The sequence below is a fragment of the Pelobates fuscus genome, chromosome 8 (assembly GCF_036172605.1).
Source record: "Pelobates fuscus isolate aPelFus1 chromosome 8, aPelFus1.pri, whole genome shotgun sequence".
Taxonomy (NCBI): Eukaryota; Metazoa; Chordata; class Amphibia; order Anura; family Pelobatidae; genus Pelobates; species Pelobates fuscus.
Window position 1 is genome coordinate 28,688,443 of NC_086324.1, and position 24,122 is coordinate 28,712,564.

A 24,122-nucleotide genomic window follows, 5' to 3' on the forward strand; every position below is an offset into this window, starting at 1 on the left:
TGGAGTAAGACAACATGCATAAAGAGGATGATGTGGTCAAAATACTCATTTGCCTAATAATTCTGCACTCCCTGTATTTATTTTAATATTTAAAATAAAATATTACATGTACTATAATTTTGTATATTTTTTTGTAATGAGTACATACAAATTAATAAGCCTTTTCAGTGAATCTCGACTTACCCTTGATCTATTGCGGCCGCCACCTGTAGATCTGCTTGGTCAGAAGCCTGACTTAGGCTTCAATTTAATATGTGTTCCAAAACGTGTTCCAAAAACGTTTCATATAACCTATTTACAGAAGTTACCATTAAAGTCTATGCAAATTGTTTAGATGATTAATTGGATAAGTTGTCCTAATAGTGATGTGATACATTAAAATCTTTTTAAACGGAGGCGTTATTTTCTAATACCATTCTAAATTTGTAGGTCTGAAACCATCCCACAGTGTATGCTTGAGATTTACTGTGCTTGTTTGTGATGTTAGGACTCATTTTCTCACGTTAGTTCATTACCTGCATGTTTTTTGGTTTCAATAGCAGTGCTGCTGACCAAAGAGGACATAAAGATGGCTGACATCAAGGAGCAAATGAAGCCAGGCGATATACTGGAAATAGGTATTCACTTATAAGTATGCATTACAAAATAATATTCACGCAATTGTTTATTTTACATAAATATGAAAAAATACAGTTTTCCCTTAAAATATGAAAAATTCAATAGTGTGCCAAATATTTTTTTTATGTGCAATGTTTTCTCAAGCCTTCTGTCATTCAAGAAACAGTATCTCCAAATTCGATCATGTTTGAATTTTTTTTCATTTTTGTTCCACATTAAAGCGTCCGGTATTTTTGTCTTTCACTAGCCTGTCATTTATCTTGATATTGTTATGACAGTTGCCCTATCATTTGCCTGTTTTTTAATGCATACAGAAAAGATACATGAATTGCAAAGTGAAAGCTTTATTACAATGTGTGAGCATAATGCAGTAAATTAAATTGATGCTCAATGGTTCTCTTTGGAATATATGCTTTCTGTAGCTGTATAAGGCATTCCTTTCTGGGCGGATTTAATTTATCCCATCTCCGATATCATATTACTAATAAAATGTTTGGCCTATTAAGGTTAAAAACACAAAAGGGGAGTTTTCTGTGTTTTTTTTTTCATTTGTGTTTGTGTTAGAGAGCCATGTTCCACTGCTCTTTTTAGGGTTAATTCTTTTATTTTAATTATTTTAAGATTCTTAAGAATACCTCTTTCTTTCTCAGTGGAGATTTTGCCTTTTAACTACAAGGGAGATTGGTAGCATAAGACTAACTGAAGAGGTTTAGCTTGACAGTTGAGCTTACACTTTCATAGCTATTGCAGTTGTACTAAAAAATGCTATTATTAATATGTACATAGGTATTTGGGATAGTAGCTTTTTTTTTGTTTAGTTTAGATTTGAGAGAGGCTGCCCGAATATGGCACCATCAAGCAATGATCTGGACTACCTTACTACTAAATGTTTGCCATTGTGGGAGAGAGAAAATGGATAGTTTTCAGTTTATGTAGAACAACAACATCCATGATGAAGTGTCCCTGCTTAACATTACTAATGAATAGTCCCATGGTTACAAAGTTACTACGAAAATCCCGATAAGCTATAAGTTGCACCAGGTTTAAATCTTTCCTTGATTTATTTTGAATAAAAATTTCAATGTGATGACAAAACAGCAATGATACATGAATCAACACGTTTTTCTCAATTCTTTACCTGGTGCAACTCTAATTCCTTTTAGAACATCACTCATTAGAAGATACAGTTTTAATTATAATGTATGGTTGTTAATCAATATGGTAAATAGGAAACTGGGCTCATGAAGAGCTGAAATACAACGAAATTCCAAAATAAGAGCAGTACTACAGAATGTAGCAATACTTTATATTGGATAATATTTACTGAAATATACATTTTCAGTTTTCAGAAGAAATATTATACATACTTTCACAAAAATGTTAGTTTGTACTAAGACAGGGGTTCCCAACCCAGTCCTCAAGTACCCCCCAACCAGTCCAGAATATAGGGATTACCCTGTTGTGTCTAAAGAGTTTTTTTTTTCTTTTTCGAAAAACACCTTAGACACAACTGGGTAATCCCTAAATCTTGGACTGATAGGGGATACTTGAGGACTGGGTTGGGAAACACTGTACTAAGACATGCCAATAGTGGTCCAATGAGGGTATACGATGTGATAAATCCTTTATAATCTCAGTGTCTTTATATTTTACGGCAGAGTTAAGTAAAAGGCATTAATACCCATGACATGAATGCAATATGGCGATCTCTGGGTAATTTGTACATTTCTTAATTTTTTTCTGTCCATAGACATGAATTATAATGCATTCTTAGTGACGGCTTCCAGTTTAATACTTTAAGTTTCAATCGTTTACTCAGGACTAATAAAAAGAGGAAATTACCTTTTGAGAGAAAATGCACTTTGCTTAATCCTAACAGTCTTTTAATACATGTTATTTGCTACACATTTCCCAATTTTAACAAGCTTTTATCCCAAACCTGCAGGAGTGAATCAATGCTGTGTGTTCTCTTTCGAAGACAGATGCACGTTGGTTCTGCTAAGAAAATTTGAGTGGTTTTCTAATCAATCACAGAAAATGAATCTATGCATCAGAGCATGGAAACACAGGACACTCTGCCTCAGCCAAAACAAACACAGTGAGCAATTAGACAGGTAAAAATGTGCCACCAGGAAGATGTAACATTTAAACTGCGTAATTTATATTTTTTATCGTCAGCTTATTTTTTTATTTTTACATTTGATTCAAATCAAGAGGCAGAGGGTTACTTATTTCATCATTTGTATCCACTACGTTGGGAGTCTGTCTGTCTGTCTGCCTGTCTGTCTCCTACGGGAGAACATTGCACTTTAGCTGAAGTAGCGAACTATCTGACAAAAGTGTAAACATAACATATTGAGACTAGCAGAAAGGGAACATACCACACTGTCACGTGTCTATAAGAGGATGTTGGGCTGTTAGAGAAATAGAAGCAGCGAGAGCACTTGTACACTACACACAAGTTCTCATTCTGGATTCTCAATATCATATAGCAAGAGCACATGGGCAGTAATGAAAATATTTATTTATTTATTTTAGGATCAATGGACCTGTCCCATGTCCTATCTGGGAAACTTCTTTAAAAAAAAACAACCAAAAAACCCACTTATAATCATAGAAAATGTAGAGGACTGGAAAACAGACCTGGGAGAGGGATTCATCACAACCATCCAGGGCTTCTGTCTACATGCAGATACATTTGGAACCTTCCTGTAGGACAATGTCACATTCTTGAAGCGCTATAGTGCAAATAGATACTTCTGGAGAGGCGGTGTAAGGAATTACTGGATTAAAATAAAGCTGAATCGTCTTTCTTTTACATTTCTTATTTTGAAAAGTGGAAGAATGAGTCACTGATATCTCTCTTACCTGGAATCTTACCTAGTTCCCTCAATCTCTTACAAAGAAGGCTCAAACATCTGGCACTAAAAGTGTTCTTAACGTATTGAATAGCTTTCTAACTCAAGTTAATACTCTAACATGCACACCCTCACTTGCCTGGGATTTTGGAAGTTACATTTCCAGACCACAAATACTGTATGGAATTTCAACCATTAATTCAATCACAAGACCCACTTTTGTGTTTTTAAACTCTCTCTAGAACACCTCAATGGCATTAATTTCCCAAAATACATGTTCAGTGTTATGTTATGTATTGTCCTTTTATAGTTCCTTATTTAAGGAATACAATTATTGGAACTGTGTAGTGAGCATCTTTCTTCTTCCCCTTACAATACTTCCCCTAACTTCACTCCCTCTGCTGTTCTATGTTGATTCGCACCCACTACATTGGAAGAGGTTTCTGCTCTGCTCCAGTCCTCCTGCCCTACCACCTGCTCCCTAGATCCAATTCCCTCGCATCTCATCCATACTCTGTCTTCTTCTCTTTCTCCACCTCTAACTAAAATTCTCAATCTCTCTCTCTCCTCTGGTATATTTCCATCGCCCTTCAAACATGCAAATGTAACCCCAATTTTATAGAAGCCCAATCTTGACCCTAACTCCTCATCCAACTATCGTCCTATCTCGCTACTGCCTTTTGCATCCAAGATCCTTGAAAGAATTGTTATGCGAGATTGACAGACTTCCTTGAGTCCAGCTCTCTGCTAGACCCGCTTCAGTCTGGTTTCCGCGCTAAGCACTCTGTGGAAACGGCACTGACCAAAGTATCCAATGATCTACTCGCTGCAAAATCTCGTGGTCACTACTCTATCCTAATTCTCCTTGACCTGTCTGCGGCTTTTTACACTGTTGATCATTAACAGCTTCTTCTCATCCTCCACAATATCGGTCTACAAGATATTGCTCCCCCAAGGTTCAGTCCTTGGTCCCCTACTGTTCTCCATCTATACTGTTCTCCCTTGGTGAACTCATTAGCTCCTTTGGCTTCCAATATCATTTCTATGCAGATGACACACAAACCTACCTGTCCTTTCCTGATCTCTCCCCGTCCCTCTTGACTAGTGTCTTTGAATGCCTCTCTGCTATTTTTAACTGGATTGCTGCCCACTTCCTTAAACTAAATTTGACCAAAACTGAAATTCTGGTCTTTCCTCCCTCAAGTGTTGTTACTCCTGTGTCTGTCTCCCTCCAAGTCAACGGTGCTACCATCAGCTCCACCACGCAGGCTCGCTGCCTAGGTGTTCTCTTTGACTCTGACCTCTCCTTCAAGCCTCATGTTTAATCTATCGCCAAATCCTGTCATTTCCATCTCAAAAACATTGCGCGCATCTGCCCCTACTTAACGCCAGACGCGACTAAGGTGTTGGTCCATTCCACTGTCCTTTCACGCCTTGACTACTGTAATCTGCTTCTCAGTGATCTTACGTGCTTCCAACTTGTGCTGTTACAGTCCATAATGAATGCAGCAGCGAGTCTCATCTTCCTGTCCGCCTGCACCTCCCATGCCTCACCCTTCTGTCAGTCCCTACATTGGCTTCCTATAAAATATAGAGCTCAATTTCAAATTCTGGTTCTTGCTTTCAAATTGCTACATAATGCTGCTCCCTCCTATCTATCCTCCCTAATACACAAGTATGTCCCATCTAGGCCCTTACAATCTGCTGAAGACTTACGTCTATCTTCTGTTAGTACTCCCACCTCTAATGCTCGCCTTCAAGATTTCTCTAGGGCTGCACCATTCCTGTGGAACTCGCTTCCCTCCTCCAGTAGATGCTCGCCCAGTCTCCACTCCTTCAGAAAATCGCTAAAAAACCCACTTCTTCATAAAAGCGTATCAATTAAACTGTTAATAGCTCCTGACTGATTCCTCTTCTGCAACTGTCACTAGTCTAATACTATCCTTACCTTTTTGTGTCATTTTACCCCACTCCCTCTAGCATGTAAGCTCATTGAGCAGGGCCATCAACCCCTCTGTTCCTGTGTGTCCAACTTGTCTGGTTACAACTACATGTCTGTTCGTCCACCCATCGTAAAGCGCTGCAGAATTTGATGGCGCTATATCAATAACATAATAATAATAATAATAATAATAATAATATGAATTTTGCCACAACCACTGTCTTTTTCCCAGTACAAAATTCAACGTAACATACCTTTTTCTATTACATGCTTTTTAGTATTAGAGTTGGGGCTCCTTTAATCTTACGTCAGAGCCAGGATATACATGTGCCATTCTTCCCAAGATTGGACACTACTTGAGACCTTTTGCTTTAATTCAGCTTGAGAGAGTGCTGTATTAAAATGATATAACACACTCTAATACATATCCCAAAACTACCCAGAGACTAGCAAGTCCAGACTGCCGGGTGGCAATAAGAATGACCATAGCTCTGTGTGTAAATAATTGCTTTATTAAACACAATGTAGTTATACAGTGGTATCAACATTCTATGTATACTCAATTCTACATATTACACGTACACACGGTTCAGCACATAATCTGTTACTAATAATTAAATAATTGATTTTCCCGATACTTTGATTCCATCCTTAGTCTTACAGATAAAGCAGATATTCTGTAATAGATTTATAACAAAATCTAGCAATGCGTTTTAATCTGAACACTATACAACTGCTCTTTCTTAAAAGAATATCTAGAAATGTTTGTTAGGCCAAGAGGATCAGAACTTTTGCTCACAGCTACCCAGAGCCTATGGATAAATGTTCTTGCCAGGTAAAGGATTGCATGCTGAGTGGATGAGAAATCTTTGTGAACCCTGCTTGCTATACCGTTTGCAAAGTTAGCTGTTAATTATTCAGACTATTTATAGAAGCATTGAACAGATGCATAAGAAAACATTTAAATATTCAGCGAATAATCTGTCACGATTTGATGATGGCTTAAAAAGATATTTTAATAATTGTGTCAGAGATTGTAGATGTAAAGTATTTGGAAGACAGACTGGCAGACAGACAAAGAGAGAGAGAGAGAGAGAGAGAGAGAGAGAGAGAGAAAGAGAGAGAGAGATTTAGTTGACACATTTCCAACGCTTTAAAATTTCTTTCAAAACAGTTGATTGACAGTTGACATTTTTAACAATATGGGACATTATGTATCACATTGCATTGGTCATTCTTTTGAGAATCCTAATCAGCTGTTTACAGCTGTTTTAAGGGAATTTCTTTCTAGAGATATTTTAACAGAGGAGTAATGCAGGAAATTCATTCTTTAAAAAAAAGAGGACCCATTGACTTTGGATGACTTTATATAAGGATCTTCAAAGGAACTAAAATCTAGTTCAAAGTCAAATTTATGATGTCTGTTCTAATACTAGGAAATGTTAAATCATTGAAACTCTGCTAAAGATCTATCAGTAGTTTGAACTAACAATTAGCATAGCCAAAGGGTATTAGGGTTGCATAGACTAAGATTTGCAGATGAGGGTGTTTTCCAAGGTGACAAGGTTTGTGAGAATGCAGTATTATTATTATTATTGCCATTTATATAGCGCCAACAGATTACGTAGCAGTATAATCCAATTATATTTAAATCCTCACAAGATTGAAATTTACCACATTGCACACATACTCTAAACAAGTGATTTATACGGTCACATGGTTTGTGTACAACCTAACTTCAATATACAGATAAAGGGACACTCTACTGCCCCAATACAAACAACGGGGGGTAATGCTAACTGCTGTAAAAGCTGTAGATCTGTCTGCTGCCTTTGCAAGACCTTCTTTTCTAACTCCGCCCAGATTTCCTGTGACTGTCCAATCACAGACTTCCCGAAGCAGTTCAAGGAGAAGTTTTTTTTGCAAGGCAGGTGCTCTGGGGAGTTGCTGACTCTTGAGTTTAGCTCCCCCGAGCTAACCAAACCAGGAAGTATTAGGGCTGGTTGTCTGATTGACAGCCAGGGGGTGTAACAAGATTAATTTAAACAAGTGACAATTTCTATAGAAAACTGCAATTTTTAAAAAAATAAATAAAATGAGGACACACTCCACACATAAAGCTAACATTTTTTTTTTAGGTTTTTTTGAGTGTTCCTTTTAACCCATGTAAATCAAGTTACTTTTTCCCTATTAGAAAGCCAAAATGCTCATACTAACCTGACCAAAAACAAGCATCTTCCAAATAATTGTAATAATGTATATTTGTAATAAAGGGAGCGAGTGGGAAAGTATGTGTGACATCTTTTATCTATATATAACCAGTAGCAATGGTGTCCACTAGACTTGTACAAGTCACAGTGCATGAATGAATGACTCCACAGATGAATCCAAAGAGAATCGATTTGTTTAGGTGTGGATTAAAAAAGGATTTTGATTTAGATGAACTGGCTCAATGCATTTTTACACAAATCCAGTGCCTGCATGCTAGTTATGTAGTTAAGAGGTTTAAAGAAAAATGACTAAAATACCATGCTCCAAAATGCTGCCCCATCACTGTAGCTGTTCACCGAGAGCCTAAAATTATGATAATTATTACCTTAAACCAACTTGAAAATAAGACTTCAAACTGACCATATTATCCCTCTTGACATATAATTAAAGGGGCACTCTAAGCAGTTGCCCCAAAACATATGTTGTCTATATGACAAAAAGTGTGCTGTAGTGATTATGGTGCTAGGGGGTTCCTTGGAAAGCTTTCAAACCATTTACAAATGATGTGACACTTGACTGGCTCTGTTAGTTGTCATTGGTTCTTCCAGTTTGAATTGCTAATCTAAAGCTGAAATTCATATGTCCGCATTAGCAATATCAATTTTCACAAGTTTGGAAGTTATTAATTGGCAGAGAGTGTCAGCTGACACAATGTGAACATCCGCATTAATATTCTTTCTTTTCCAACCCTCATATATTATTATTTTAATTATGATATACATGTTTTTACACCTTTATGCACCTTTGCTGACACTTACCTCTTTTGGTGATATGATCTTAAATAACATATAATATTATACAGTTGCAAAAGAAAAAAAAATGTAGGAGATACCGGTACATTAAATTATTTTTAAATTGTTAAGCTTTTTCTTTTTTTTTCTTTCTAGATATCAGATAGGTAATAATGAATTAATGAGATTTTTTTTAAGTGAAGTCCCGTCTGTTATGAAAAGGCCAGTACATTTAATAACAGGATATTTGCAGAAGTGAGTGGAACTTTTTCCCGATATAACCCACCACGGTACAGAGATAAAAAAAAAAAAACTTCACAAATGGAAGCAATAACCGCAATGAAAAATGACATTTTGTGTGATGAAAAAAACATTTGCTATATAAAAACAAAACAACTTTATACTATTTGTCTTCCTCTGTGTCTCTAACTCTACCCAGGGAACAATGTGCTAAAAATTGTGCAAACAAAACAAATAGCACCTGCCCCATAATTCTTTGCAACCTTTCAAATGTATTAAAGGGACAGTCTAGATTGGCGATGACCTGCTATATTAATGCATTATACACATATTCCATTACTAAAATACATAAATTCATTCAAAATAACTGATAAAGTGAAATTCCTTGATTATGATGATGAGCTCTGTTTTTCGTTTGAGGACAAGATACATTTTTACATTTTTGCTATATCTTGTTCATTGATAATTTAAATCATACTCAGTGCACAAACGTATTATTTGAAGAATGTCTAACTTAGCATGGAAAATAAAGAGGAAAATGTTTTTAATAATGTATTTTTCACATTTAGGCTATTATAATTTGCAGGCAATTAGTGCAGCTAAAGAAAAATATGTGGAAATTATGTATTTTTTATATGAAAATACCTCAAATGGTTGGAGTGAACCTAAATGTTGGTTATCCAGATTTGTAGGAAGACTATTGTGTCAGGAATACAAACATATAGACTATAGTTCTAAATAGCTGTTCAGCCCCCTGGCCCCCTCTTGTCCTCAGTTAAAAGGGTTATATACTCACCTTTCTTCAGCGCTGCGCTGGTCCGGTTGCAGCTCCCATAGGAAAGCATTTGGAGGCAATCGTGTATGCCCAGCCAAAGGCCGATCTGTGCCAATCAGCATATCCTCATAGAGATACATTGACTCAATGCACCTTTATGGGGAACGTTCAATGCCTCCATATAGAGCATGGAGACGCTGAACCCAGGTAGCACCTCTAGTGGCCATCTGAGTGACTGGAGGTGTCCCTAGGCAGCAATGTAAACACTACCTTTTCTTAAAAAGGCAGTGTTTACATTTAGATTCCTGCAGGAACTGATCTTACTCACCATATCATCTACATTTAGCTCCAGTTGTTCTGGTGACTATAATGTCCCTTTAATTATAATGCTGACCACTGATCTACAGTTCCCATAAACACCTGCTGTTTATCCTCTCAATAATATAGGTAAGGCACAGGATTTTATTGGGGCAAAATATAAACTTTACTGTTCACATTGGTGGAACAAGTAAAAAAATAATAATAATAATTATGTTTTATGAAACCACAGAAATTAGAAAAATAAGTATAAAACAGCAAAACTAATAGCAACTTGACCTGTATACCATGCCTAATGTGTGAATGTTTGGAGTTTCACTAAATATATATATATTTTTTTTTTTTGGGGGGGGGGGGGGGGTTATTATTTATTTTTCCACAGATATCATTGTAAAAAAAAAAATCCCAGGAAATAAAGACCTTCATATAGAAATAGATATAATATAATATAACATGATAAAATACATTGCACATTTTTAGAATTTTAACTGCAATGCTTTCATTCCTTCCCATGCACCTGATGTCACGAGTCTCCTTTTCAATGTGCACGATATGAATAGGCGTTCAGATTATCTTTGTTTCCCTGACGTTCGTGCAGTGTCGGTTTCCAGGAAACTCACTGTTCACATCTCTTCCTACAGGTGTTACCTGTGTTCACTGTTTAGCTGTAGGTTCGAGCAGGCAATCAGAAATCATGGATTCGACAGTAACAGACATGTAACAGCAGAGACGTGACGACAGTGACAGATTTTTTGAAGAATACCTATTTTCATTTCCTAGAGACATTTCAATGTTTTCTTGTCTACAAATCTAGCTTTCTCAGATATATACCAATGGAATATTTTCAAATGTTTGCTGCTGGCTCGGGATTTTCTATTATGAGCACATGTATTGACAATGATTGACAGGGAGCTAAGATGGATTTGCACAGTTACAGGATAACAGGGTATGGATTCCTACATTCAATTCTTTTCACACATCATAAATACATATTTTTTTAAAAATAGATAATAAATAAAACTAAAATTAAATATCAACTGACTGGATCAACATTACATTAATATGGTTTAAATCAGCACAGATGTCTCCAAGCAGAGTTTATTTTTTACAATGGTACTGAACACCACAATCAGGACTTTTATGATTCGCATTCACAGTTTCAACATATTTTTTTATGATTGCACTAAGCTGTACCAATGGAATGAAAATATTAAATAAAAACTTTGCTGACCCTTTTATTGCAATAATTTTTCTGAATATTTTACGAGTTTATGGCTAGTTACTGAGGGTATGAATCATCCCACCCCACATTTTGTTGGGAGTTAAACTAAACAGTCACACACTTTCCATTTGTATGGTGTTAAAAGTTGGTAGTCTACAGGGGGAACCGGGGATGTTGACTAACAAAGGCACAACTCTGATTAATCCCTTCTCGATGTTAAGGGGGCTTAAATGCCATGGAATGTCCTGCAGTTTTGATCTGAGCTGAGTCTAGGCCTTGGGACCATCGAGTTGGGGAGTCCCCCAAGATCGGAACAGTCCCAGATTGCTGCTCACAGAATACTTGCTTGATTCAATAATACAGGAAAACCTTGAATATTGAAAACAGCTAGTAGATGATGGCAACATGCTACTCTACTGTTTTAACTAGGAAAACCATCTGCTAATATCAGTACAGAGAGAGTTTTTCTTTATGGTTAGGAATAGGGTAGGGCTAGTGTTAGGGTAGTGTTAGGGTTTATTGTAAGGGAAGGATCATTACTAGGTTTGATGTTTAAGAATAAGGACTTATATATGAATCTATTTTGAGCACTTTTTATTTAGTTTTGATGGTTGTGTAAAAATTATTACAAGCAAAAATGTGAAAAAAATGCACCCCCCCCTTTTTTTAAAAAAAAAATTGTATACCCAATTATGATCTGTTAGATATACATATATGGTATTAAAAGAAAGCATTTTCTCTTCTTTAAAAATCAATATTAATTTATGTATGGGGACAGTTAAACAGAAGCATTGAATTCCAGTTGGACTAACACAAAGCACACATTCTAGGTTTTGCTTTGGTTTCAAAGCTTGGACAATAACCTCTCTCCTTAAGGAGTTATATGTAGACCTTAAAAACATCAAGAAAATATTGCAGGGACTAGTGGTCCTCAGAGACCATCGCATAAAAAAAAATGAGGGTCCTGCTCGACTGGTCGATAAAACCTCTCGGCTTTGCAACAATCCTTCATGCACATAACAGAAAACAAAAGATTTGTCAAATAGAGCTTTGTGTATTTTAACCATTTATCTACCAGGCTTAAAGGGTTATGCAAGTAGACGTCCACTTCCCTTTGTCTAAAAATCATCATACTAACACACACATCTTGCATTCCACTTTATCAGATTCAATAATACGAGAAACGAATAGACCCGAGTCCAAGAATCAGTAAAGTATTGAAAAACTTATGTAGCATACAACAAACTACATAGTTCCATACAGACAAATATACACACTCTTCACTATATATAACAAGTCAACCAAACCCAAGGAGTTATCAATTGAAAACTAAATTTAAGATTGTAGAACAAAAAAGCAGAATTGGAAAAAATCATTATTCAGAACTTTTCTCAGTTTGTCTAGTTTTGCAATTCAATTTTTTATTTATTGGAATTCATTTTTTAATCAATTCATGTTTGCATCTGTGTGCACTGTCATTTATGTGCTTAACTGTATACAATGTGGGTATTTACAAATGCAGGGTATACCTTAGTGAGGTATATGTGTACGAGGGTGTAGATCTATAAGTGGTATTGATGTATTGTCAGACTGAATGCCTGAGTTTTATGGTGTATACTGTGTCAACATGAATACAAGTTTGTATTTCCATAGTGTTATTATTAGTGTGCATATGTATATATTTGTGTGTAACAATATGTAAATATGCTGTCTATATGTATTTGTGTGGAGTGTCACTGTGTGTATGTGAATGCTGGTGTAATGTTGTGTGAATTGTTAATGTGTATACACAAAGAGGTTTATTCACTAGACCTTTATTCAGAGATGTATTCACTAAACTCAGAACTCTACCGAATTCAAAAATGGGAAAAATTCAGGCCAAAAGAGATGATCTGAAAACATTCTCCAACTCAACCATAGTTACAGTTGCCATTTGGATTTCAATTTAGTGAAACACCCTATTTGAGTGTGTGAATGTAGGTATGTAGTTGTGCTAAGTGTTAGAGTGTGTGAATGCAGGGATGTATTTGTATCCCATGCACATCATTGTATGTTTGAATACAGAGGTGAATCTGTACTGTGTGCGACTACAATGTGTATTTGTTAGGAAGGTAAGTGTGTGTGTCTGTGTAAGGCTATATTTGTGCATAGGCTCAGATGTGTGTGAATGAAGTTTGTATTGAGCCTGCATTCTTGTTATATTAGGTGAACGTCCTTCTGTTCACAGCTCTCACTGCCTTTTCCCTGTCAACTCTGTTCTCATGTCTCTTTCTAAGATATCTCCCTTTTTTCTGGTTTTCCTTTCTATTTCTCTTCTTGTATAAACCTTGCTCATTAGGCTCAGATCATTAAGCCCTCTAATATTTGCTAGACCTCCAGCCTTCATATGCTTTTGCCCATATCATGTGACTATGCTCACCTTCCCTGATAACTTCTTACCTCGGCCATGGATGAACCTTCCTACCCAGCTTCGCTCATGCGCAATGCCTGTAGGCTCATGCGTCCTTTTGAGGAGGTGACAAACCTAGTCAGTCACACCGAAGGCACCATCAGCGACATCATACCATTTGTTTTCTTCCTGGAGCGTGCCCTGCGAAGAGTGCGGGATCAGGCCATAGATGAGCGTGAAGAGGAAGAGGAAGAGTTGTGGTCACCATCACCACCAGAAACAGCCTTATCAGCATCGCTTGCTGGAAGAGGATTGTGAGGAAGAGGAGTCAGAGGAGGAATGTGGCTTTGAGGAGGAGGAGAAAGACCAACCACAACAAGCACCCCGGGGTGCTCGTTGTCACCTATCTGGTACCCGTGGTGTTGTACGTGGCTGGGGGGAAGAACATACCTTCAGAGAGATCACTGAGGACGAGGAACAGGACATGAGTAGCTCGGCATCCAACCTTTTGCAAATGGAGTCTTTCAAGCTGTCTTGCCTGCTGAGGGACCCTCGTATAAAAAGGCTGAAGGAGAACGACCTGTACTGGGTGTCCACGCTACTAGACCCCCGGTATAAGCAGAAAGTGCCTGAAATGTTACCAAATTACCGCAAGTCGGAAAGGATGCAGCAGTTCCAAAATAAATTAAAAAGTATGCTTTACACAGCGTATAAGGGTGATGTCACAGCACAACGGGAATCTAACAGGGGAAGAGGTGAAAGTAATCCTCCTCCTCCCACGACCACGCCGGCAAGGACAGGATGCTTTACAGACGTGTTGTTGATGGAGGACATGCGGAGCTTTTTAAGTCCTACGCATCGCCACAGCCCTTCGGGGTCCACCCTCAGAGAACGACTCGACCGACAGGTAGCAGACTACCTCACCTTAACTGCAGATATCGACACTCTGAGGAGCGATGAACCCCTTGACTACTGGGTGTGCAGGCTTGACCTGTGGCTTGAGCTATCCCAATTTGCGATAGAACATCTGGCCTGCCCCGCTTCAAGTGTCCTGTCAGAAAGGACCCTCAGTGCAGCAGGAGGTATTGTCACTGAGAAGAGAAGTCGCCTAGGTCAAAAAAGTCTAGATTACCTCACCTTTATTAAGATGAATGAGGGATGGATCCCGAAGGGACTGACAGTGGGCGATACATTCGACTAAAAAAGGCCTGATGAGGGGGACGTAACAGGGATTAAACTGATAAGAATAGTACTTCTTAACACACCACTCCTATCTGGTGGCACATTAGATTGCACGCGCAGTGCCCCAAATTTGAAGTAGGAGGACCGACCAAGCATCTTTTTCCATCTCCCGCTTCCTAAAATCAATGCCATATACATGTCCCCTGATAGGGGACGTAACAGGGATTAAACTGATAGGAACAGTACTACTTAACACACCTTATAATAACGCAGAGAGAGGCAATGCAGAGAGAGGAGTCTGAAGAAGAGGAGTCAGAGGAGGAAGGTGGCTTTGAGGAGGTGGAAGACCAAACACAGCAGGCGTCCCAGGGGGCTTGTTGTCACCTTTCGGGGACCCTTGGTGTTGTACGTGGCTGGGTGGAGGAAGAGACCTTCAATGACATCAGTGAGGACAAGGAACGGGACATGGCTAGCTTGGTATCTAACCTTGTGCAAATGGGGAGCTGGCGGTTGTTTGCGGTGCGTTAAACGGGGAGTTTGGTCTGTCACTGTGAAGCGGGCGTAACCCTTACACTACCTGATCGATACAACATCATACCTGATGTTTTAAAGCACGTTATTCCAAACAATTTTGGAATGTTAGGTGATTTATGCCCTTTATGGATTAAAACCAGACTCTGCATCAACTATGTAATTTTCCATGGGAGTTTTGCCATGTATCCCCCTCCGGCATGCCACAGTCCAGGTGTTAGTCCCCTTGAAACAACTTTTCCATCACTATTGTGGCCAGAAAGAGTCCCTGTGGGTTTTAAAATTCACCTGCCTGTTGAAGTCTATGGCGGTTCGAACATTTGCGGAAATTTGCGTTCGCCCTTCGCGAACGGAAAATGTTATGTTCGCGACAGCTCTAAGGGTAATGTGAAAACCTATTGGAGCTGTGTGACAATATGGGCCATGTTACATTATGGGGGCAATTGAGTGCTTAATAATTGCTTGGGAAAATGACAAAATAAAAGAGATTCTAGCCAATATGCTGAATTAAAAAGATTTCATAATAGGGAGATCAGGTTTATCGATTTTTAACTGAATTACTTTTGTTTCTGCTCATGTAGCCCTAGTCACACCTCACACCTGGTTTACTTTAATTCAGATGTTAACTTGCTTTAGAAGTGTTTGTCTCCAGCTCGGTAAAATGAACTGTAATCATATACAGTACAGGAGGCTCCTGCAGGGTCCTGAAGTCTGTTAGCAAAACTGGATTATTGCCCATTGCCAAATAATGATTCGTGACAATATAGTAGGAAGTAGGTGGTTCTGAGAAAGAGATTCTTAGATTGTATGTGGTCCAGTGTTTTTCTTTTCTTTGTACCCCATTCTGGGCTGGATTAACATAAGAGCCAATGGTGTTCCTGTGCGTCCAGCTTGTCTTGTTACCAATACTTGTCTGTTACTCCACCCATTGTACAGTGCCCTTGAATGTGTTGGCGCTTTATAAAAAATTATTATACTAAAAATAATAACAAAAATAATTATAATGCAGGTGCAGTTCGTGAAATGGGCCCGGTTTGGGTTTATTCACAAAATCACAGGTGGGGCTTGAAATAATTGTGACATATTACTGTGGTTGAATACTTAAGAATTAGACCTTGGACATTTACGAATGTAAGCTCTGGTTGTCTTGGGTACTAATCACATTAGGAGCCTTGATTCTCGATTAAAGGAACACTCCAGCATTAAAAATGTATATATTCATTTTTAATGTTAGTGTTTTTCTTAATTAGAATACATATTCTCCATTGTGGAATAAAACTATAGATATATATATATAAAAAAAAAAGCCTGTAATCGTACTGGTAGTTCAACACAGTCTCCCAGCTGCAGCCACTCCTCCTATGATGAAATGTTCTGGTAATTTGATGAGGGCCTATTGTGCATGTGCTCTGTGCTCACCCAGTCAGATGCTTCTCAATTGAAACAGTGTAACATAAAAAAGCTTTGTTCAAATTCTCAAGACTTCTTTACTTATAAGACAAATTCATCCATTGCCAAGAGAGATATGCCATAGGTATTAATAGGCACAAGTATAGTCTGGACTACTCTAAATGTCTAGGTTTTCAACAATGCAAGGCGAAGTATTGTGTTGCAGCTCTAATTTTTGTAACCAGTCATCCTTTAATAGGACATAGTCTTAAATTAGAGGGGCAAAGGTTTAAAAATAATATCAGGAAGTATTACTTTACTGAGAGTGTAGTGGATGCATGGAATAGCCTTCGAGCTGAAGTGGTAGAGGTTAACACAGTAAAGGAGTTTAAGCATGCGTGGGATATGCATAAGGCTATCCTAACTATAAGATAAGGCCAAGGACTAATGAAAGTATTTAAAAAAATTGGGCAGACTAGATGGGACGAATGGTTCTTATCTGCCGTCACATGCCATGTTTCTATGTTTCTATGAAAGACTTAGAATAGCAACCATGTGACCTACTACTTCTCCATTTTGATTTGAACGTTAGTTGATTCAAAACATCCTGCCATAAAGGTCTTTTTTGTTTTTTGGAACTCCCTTAGAAGCATTTTAGCTGACACACGTGAGCATTGACGCTTTTCACAAATGACAATGTTTAGATTTATCCCCCCCCCCCAAAAAAAATAACAACCAGATTTAAATAGAGCTGTAATTATTCTGGTGCTTGGACTAACACTTTAAAATGAGATTTCAACCCATAGGGTCAAGTTCTATTCTCACTGGATTAACTAAGCTTTTCCTCCTTCCAAGGTTAATGAGATAAGCCCAATTCAGTTGGGTAATAACTATTCACAGTGAATAATTTAAATTAATTAAACATGTCAATCTTTTTTATGTAACAAACTGAATATTATTTAACTAAATAGAACATTATATAACGCTATTGAGGATATTAAAGTGACTCTGTCACTATCTTAGGTATTTGCATATTTTGCAAAGCCCCCTGATGGTGACTGTTCCGCTTGTTTTCCAGGGGTCACCTGGTACAGGGGGAGGTGAGTTTAATTTACCTGAATCTGTCCCTCGTGGCTGCTGCCATGATCTGCCCAAATGCTTCATTTTACAGGAGTCCATAACTGTGTTGTACTCTGGCATGTGCAACCTCAGTGTTTTACATTGAGGTCTAAGGAAGATCACACGAGACTGCAGGATCCTCCATAGACAGAGCCTTTCCCCCCATAGCTGTCATTAATGACCGGTGCGGGAAATGACAAAACTTGATGGCTGTAGCTTTTGTCAAGCTTCGAGAATATACTAAAATAAAGTAGTCTCTAGTGGTTATTCCAACAAAGTCAATGTATTTGACAAATATTTTATCTTTAGGAAACTCACTTAGGAGGGAGGTGGGGTGACAGAGCCAATTTAAGTATATTTAACCCCTTAAGGACACATGACGTGTGTGACACGTCATGATTCCCTTTTATTCCAGAAGTCTGGTCCTTAAGGGGTTAATGCCATGTGATTACATATTCTTCTTTTCACTAGCTGAAATTACATATGGATAAATTATTCCAAAGAAAATGAAAAACACTAATTCTCTAAATTGTACTACCCATAAAAAATCCCACTCTGTTAATTACTATCCTACACACATGTATCTGCTTATCTCAAAAGAAGTGATAAATTTTCAGATTAAATATCAGACCTATTTGTTTAATTATTTAATAGAAAATGATTTGATACAACAGCACGTTTACAGGTTTATAGTATTTTTTTAAGCAAAAAATAGTTTTTTCAATCAATTATCAGATTTTGGGTGCCCTTTACGTTCAGCAGCTAAAGATTTTGGGCACTGTAAGAGCACTACAGGTCTTCTTCTGGAATAGGTACATTGTGTCATTTCATTTCCTTTTTCTTGTGTTGAAATGGAAATGCCCCGAGTCTGCCCTTGGAGCAGATCAAGCACATGCATCCGAGTAATCACTTGATTTGTTAACCTGATTGAATTTATTGTGTCACTGGCCTGATATCAGTATGATCTGCTATCACTAGGAAATAATTCTTAGTTACTTGTAATGACAAAGCAAATCCTTGATTTGAGAACAGCGGGGAAGCAATATTGACCAGAGTTACTTGTACAAGCATGATTTGTGTTGCTTCTTGCAATTACAAGCTTACGTGCATCTTCTTATTACAGGAGCATTAGGGGCTGATATTAGGGAGGCTGCTCTGGGCTGAAGCCCAATGTTGAGTCTTCAGGACTGATTTTGGCACCTTTTCATTGTTATCTACAAAAAATTGCAATTGGAGGTAAGATTCCTATCTCGATATTACAATATGTAATACTGAAATAGGAAAAACAACATCTCCAAGTACAGATTATTCAACTACTCTTTCTATTTTCTAATGATAAAATGATGCAAGTATGTAATGAATTAATATATAAGAGGCAGAGTTTCTAATCAAACATATCTAGAGGGACTACTGTTGGCTGAAACCTCTGTTTTCCACCTAGCAGCAACCCTGGTAGCATTCCAAATAGACCCAACTAACTAATTACTCATGGCGAGGTTTATATTTTAAAGTAATGTCTCACTTTGGCTCATTTAAACTTACGGAAGAACAGGGGTATACAGGTCCAAGTCTGCTAGATGCTTTGACTTTTATTTGCAGCTGCTGCCATAAATTCAGCTTCTCTCCCAGTTGTGACATGTTGGAAGAGGAGCTAAGTTGACAGAATCATGCTGTCTGCCTCCCTAGCTACTCTCTCACAATATAACTAAACAGAGAGGATTAAATAAAAATAGAGGCAATAGCTGCTCAAACTGTAACTCCCAAAAATATATAGATACACACTAATCAGTGTTTACAAAGTTAGTCACAGAAGGTTTTAATTACAATTATTATTATTATATATTATTGCAATGGGTTTAAGTTTCTGTGTATTTAAATTTGGCTTTGCCAGCTACCTATTCCTTCCCTACATTGTGCCATATGCATCTGAAAGCAAGTGATGGTTCTTGGCCAATATTTAATGGACATGCTCAGATACATATTCTTTTCACATACCCTTACTACATCATACTCTTGGATGCTCATAGATCCAACCATGCTTAACAAACCACAGATGCCACTTTTATATATTGCTCCTAGAACATTTGCTTGTTCAACAGCAAATATACAATAGACTTAATTTGCAACAACCATCAACCATCAATCATTTCATACACAGACTGTTTTGGGATGGCAACATTTCTAGCTCATACAGCTCCTCCAAATCCACAAATCAGAGAACTGGGGAAAGGTTATGAGTATAGAACAATGTCCATGGCAACCACTGGAATGTATCTATTAAATGTTCCATTTGCCGCACAATTGCTCTTGAAAAAAAAAAAGCATAATTAAATATAAGAAATGATTTTTCTATTCCTTAAAGGTACACTACAGTGAAAGGAATATAAACATGTATTCCTGACACAATAGTCTTGATGTGGCTGTTTGGGTGACTGGCTCCACCTCTATGGAGATGATCAATCTTGATGATCTAAGACAATCCAATGCTTTCCCATAGGCAAAATGCCGTGCTGAGCCAATCAGCATGTCCTCATACAGGTGCAATGCATCTCTATGGGGAACGTTCAGCGCCTTCATGCAGAGCGTGGAGACGCTGAACGTCAGTGTAGCACAATGTGCAGCACTGGAATGGGAAGCACCTCTAGTGGCCGTCTGAGAGACTGTCAATGGAGGTGTCCTAAGACAGCAATGTAAACACTGCCTTTTCTCTGCAAAGGCTTTGTTTACGTTGAAAAGCCTGCAAGGACATGCCATAGACACTAGACTCACTACATTAATCTGAAATGGTTCTGGTGACTATAGTGTCCCTTTAATCTATAAGATATTACCATATAGCATATTCTTTTAAAATTGGCGGCTGACTTTCACCATTGCAATATATTGTCTCACAACAAAAACAGATTCTACTTACAATCTAGAACTCGTGTATGCTTTAATAAACAACATTACTACATGACGTTTTTATGGACTTATGTTTATTTATGAAATGCCCCCAAAAAGTATATTTCCTTTTAACAGTTTCCATATAATAATAAAAATAATTACAACTCATTTATTTGTATCACATTTTTTTTTCTTTCAAATAAATATTTCAAGTCAATCAATACTTATTGAACTGTTTTAACTTCTGCATGTTATGTATAATGAGAAATGCGAAGTCTGCTTAATTTGTCAACTTTTCCATATGTTATATGTGAGGATACGTTTTTTTTATTATGTTATCGCAACATGAGTATATAACAGTTGTACACAGCTATGAGGATACATCTCTGTGCAGAGCTGTAAACCCATTTTTAATTGATTAATCATTTGCATTACAGATTTTCTGAGTGATGCATTTTTTTTTAATATTCATAACTATCTTGACACATGCAATTATTTTAATTAAAGTCATTTGTATTTCCATTTTTAGGAGATCTGTTTTTTTTTTAATGTATGCATGGAAAATTTCCAGCTCTTATCCAGGAAACTGGCTAATGTTATGTACATAAATAATACTTGTTCCTTACCAGTTTGTTTTTATATCTAAATTGCACCTGTTGTCAGTGATTAATAGTTTATGGTAACTGATGAAAGCTAGATTTTCCATCTCAGTATTAAAGTAATTGATTCCTGTTAATTTTTCCATTTCGGGGATCATTTACAGAATTTACCCAAATAGTCATATAACTATAATTCTGCTTTTTACATTAAATTTGACATTTTGAATTTTATGCTATGTGCAATAAACCTTATGCTGTATTACTAAAATAAAATATTGTATTTGTTGATCATGATCATACATTTCATTAACCTTTTACATCTCAGCCTGCTGCAATTTTCTTCCCTGGGGTCTAATCACTAAATAGTGAATAGAAGTAAATTAACAAGTGACCTTACAAAAATTAAAATAAAGCATAATGAGTCTGAAAATCACTCAACTCATGGTGGAGTGAATAAGCAAATGTTCAGTCAGTATCATAAATTAACCCTTTCAAAACTCAAGCATGACAATCCCTGCTACCATAACGATTTGCTCATTAAACATCTCGTTCCACAATAGAATGATCCCACATATCTGCAGTTGTTGACCATGATGGAACTGCAAAAGCTTTAAAAAAAAAACCTTAAAAAAACCTTTATGATGACATCAGCTAATTAGGGACCAGATTGAGATGATAGCAATGCGTAGTGGTCAGTCTTTAAGGGGTTAAACATAACATACATATTATTAACTAGGTGTTCTCTCTGCAAATATACATTTCTCTAAAACCGATACTACAAATAATTATAATAAAGTAAAAAATTTCATGATTTGCTACGTATGTATTCATGCATCATATATACAAAAAAAAAACAAGCTTTACCCTTTGGTGATTGTAAAGGTTGACGTGTATATCAGGCACAAATCGTTTGTAAATATATTAATATGTTTATTAACAGGTAATTCATTAGTAGGAAAGTGATATTTCCCTATTTTTAATTCAGTGTCTCCTCCGAGTTAGCATTTCATATAATCGTATTACTATAATGAGCAGTGTTGTCGTTGTTGCTTTTAAACCAAACTGTAACAGTAAACCACAAATTAGGTTTTCCTACTTATTGGGAAACCCAAATGTAAAAAGCTTCCTTCCATTTGTCAGGGTGTTTTGTAAACCAGTAATGAGTAAATTGAGACAGACAGGCTGAACCGAGGCTCAAAAAACAGTTACAGGAACCATATAAATTAGATCAAGTGTACAAAATGCCATACTGCAAAGATTTTGCAAACATTCACAGTTTCCATTATCATACGTAAGAGATGTATAATAAAAACAATATTTACCAGTCCAAGCTTAACATGAATAAATAATGCCTTGGAGTTATCAAAGGTTACGGTATCCGTATCAAAGTACGCTTTGTTTAAAGAAAACCATTACAATATCAATAAAAAAATATTACAATCAAAGAAATGCAAGTTATTTTCCTTCCAGCAAGAAACAAAAAATTGAGACTTTTTTTGTCTGTGCTTTATACTACACGATACGATACATTCTCACAAATTCTGCTTTGGGCAATAAATAAAGGATGTGTGTAGTGATCCCCCTACCATTTTTTTAAAGTGCTGTATGTGTGTTTGTTTCAAGATTAATTGCATTGTTCTGTTAGAAGCACTTGGAACATTTCAGAGGAACTTTTTAAGCAAAGAAAAGAAGAAAAGCACGTTTTTGTCCTGTCTTGGATTTTCTGGCACTGTTAAATCTTTCTCCATCCATGATTGGTTTGTATTTTTATTCGATAGATTTCACATAGACATGAAAGGCAGAATGCTTCGTTAAAGATACCTCCTTTGGGATATCATCAGGCTTGTGTTGTTACCAAAATTTACCCGATTCACCTCAGTAAGGTCCATCAATCACTGCTTCGATTTCTTTGGATGGTCTTCTTTCCTTAACGAGAAAGTTTATCATCCCTTCAGATTTGATAAGGAGATTACACCCAAGAAAGAAGATGCCAAAAACTACAGTGAGGGACAGAACACACATCACTGCGATCTGAACCACTCTCATGATGAAAAGGTTTCTCTCGTCAGGAGAGGACACATCAAACCCATCGTCTGTTACAACAGAAGCTTGGGTACAGCAACCCAAGATCCTAATTATGGAGTCACTACTGTTTGAGAATGGAAATCCAGCTTCTGTCTGGTTCATTTTTCTATTTTACCAAACTTTTTGGATAACAGGAAAAAGTTAAACAGGTGGTCCAGCTGAAAGTAGTGCAGATGATTTAGGAAATATAAGCCATTGGTCATCAGACTTTTGTTCTTTCCTTGTGCTGTTGCTTCTAAACTGAAGGTGGTGATTCCTTTGAGTGGGAAAATAGTCTTCTAATTCCTCCCAGGTACTGTTTTGAGTGCAGTCTCTTTCCTTGTAATCAATCAGTTTATTTAAGTTCACAGGCAGTCAAGCAGTAGAGAAAGCCACAGCCGCTCTTTGTCTATGGCTATTATACTGCTGTGGATCCAACCATTTACAAGAGGGAGGTGTTTGAATCCCATTGTGTGACTGCTTCAGAGATATGAGGATACAGTGCCACCTGTTGGAATTATCCAGCAATTAAACCATTGTCTCTGTTGTATGTATTCTGGTAGAAAAATGGTTTGACACACAGATTGAGCTGTTTGCATTCTACTATATACGTAAATACTCAAATTCATATATCATAAATATAAAAATGATATCAACAATTCCTAGTTACTGAAATTATATAATATTATTATAGAAAGATCAAATTAAGTAGCTTTCCTTTGTCAGTAGAACAATGAGATGAGGAGTATTTATTAACATCTGAATGTTCAATAATTGCATATTGTACTTAGAACATAATGGTCCACAGTGTGCAGGGTTAATTTGTGTCTTCAATCATCCCATAGAGTGTCTTTTATTCTTTGCATACTAATGAGACAGTCATTTTAGGGAGGTGGCAGTGAGTGACTGTCAGTAATCCCAGTAGATTGGATGCAACAGGGTGATGCAGTTAATTTCCCCCACCAAAGCACTTTATTCCTAGACTAGATAT

The 24,122-nt window shown here is 37.1% G+C and overlaps 1 protein-coding gene across 1 annotated transcript; it reads right to left on the reverse strand.

The window, feature by feature from the left end:
* Nucleotides 1-10,336: 10,336 nt before the first annotated feature.
* RPRM (reprimo, TP53 dependent G2 arrest mediator homolog) lies at nt 10,337-23,529 on the reverse strand. Its single transcript, XM_063428603.1, has 2 exons — nt 22,889-23,529; nt 10,337-10,418 (listed from the first exon to the last, which is right to left on the reverse strand). The coding sequence occupies exon 1, from the start codon at nt 23,252-23,254 to the stop codon at nt 22,943-22,945; it is 312 nt and encodes a 103-aa protein (XP_063284673.1). The 5' UTR covers nt 23,255-23,529; the 3' UTR covers nt 10,337-10,418; nt 22,889-22,942.
* Between the last annotated feature and the right edge of the window lie 593 nt (nt 23,530-24,122).

Coding starts and splice junctions, on each gene's coding strand:
- RPRM (XM_063428603.1), bottom strand. CDS start 23,254: ATGAACCAGACAGAAGCTGGATTTCCATTCTCAAACAGTAGTGACTCC.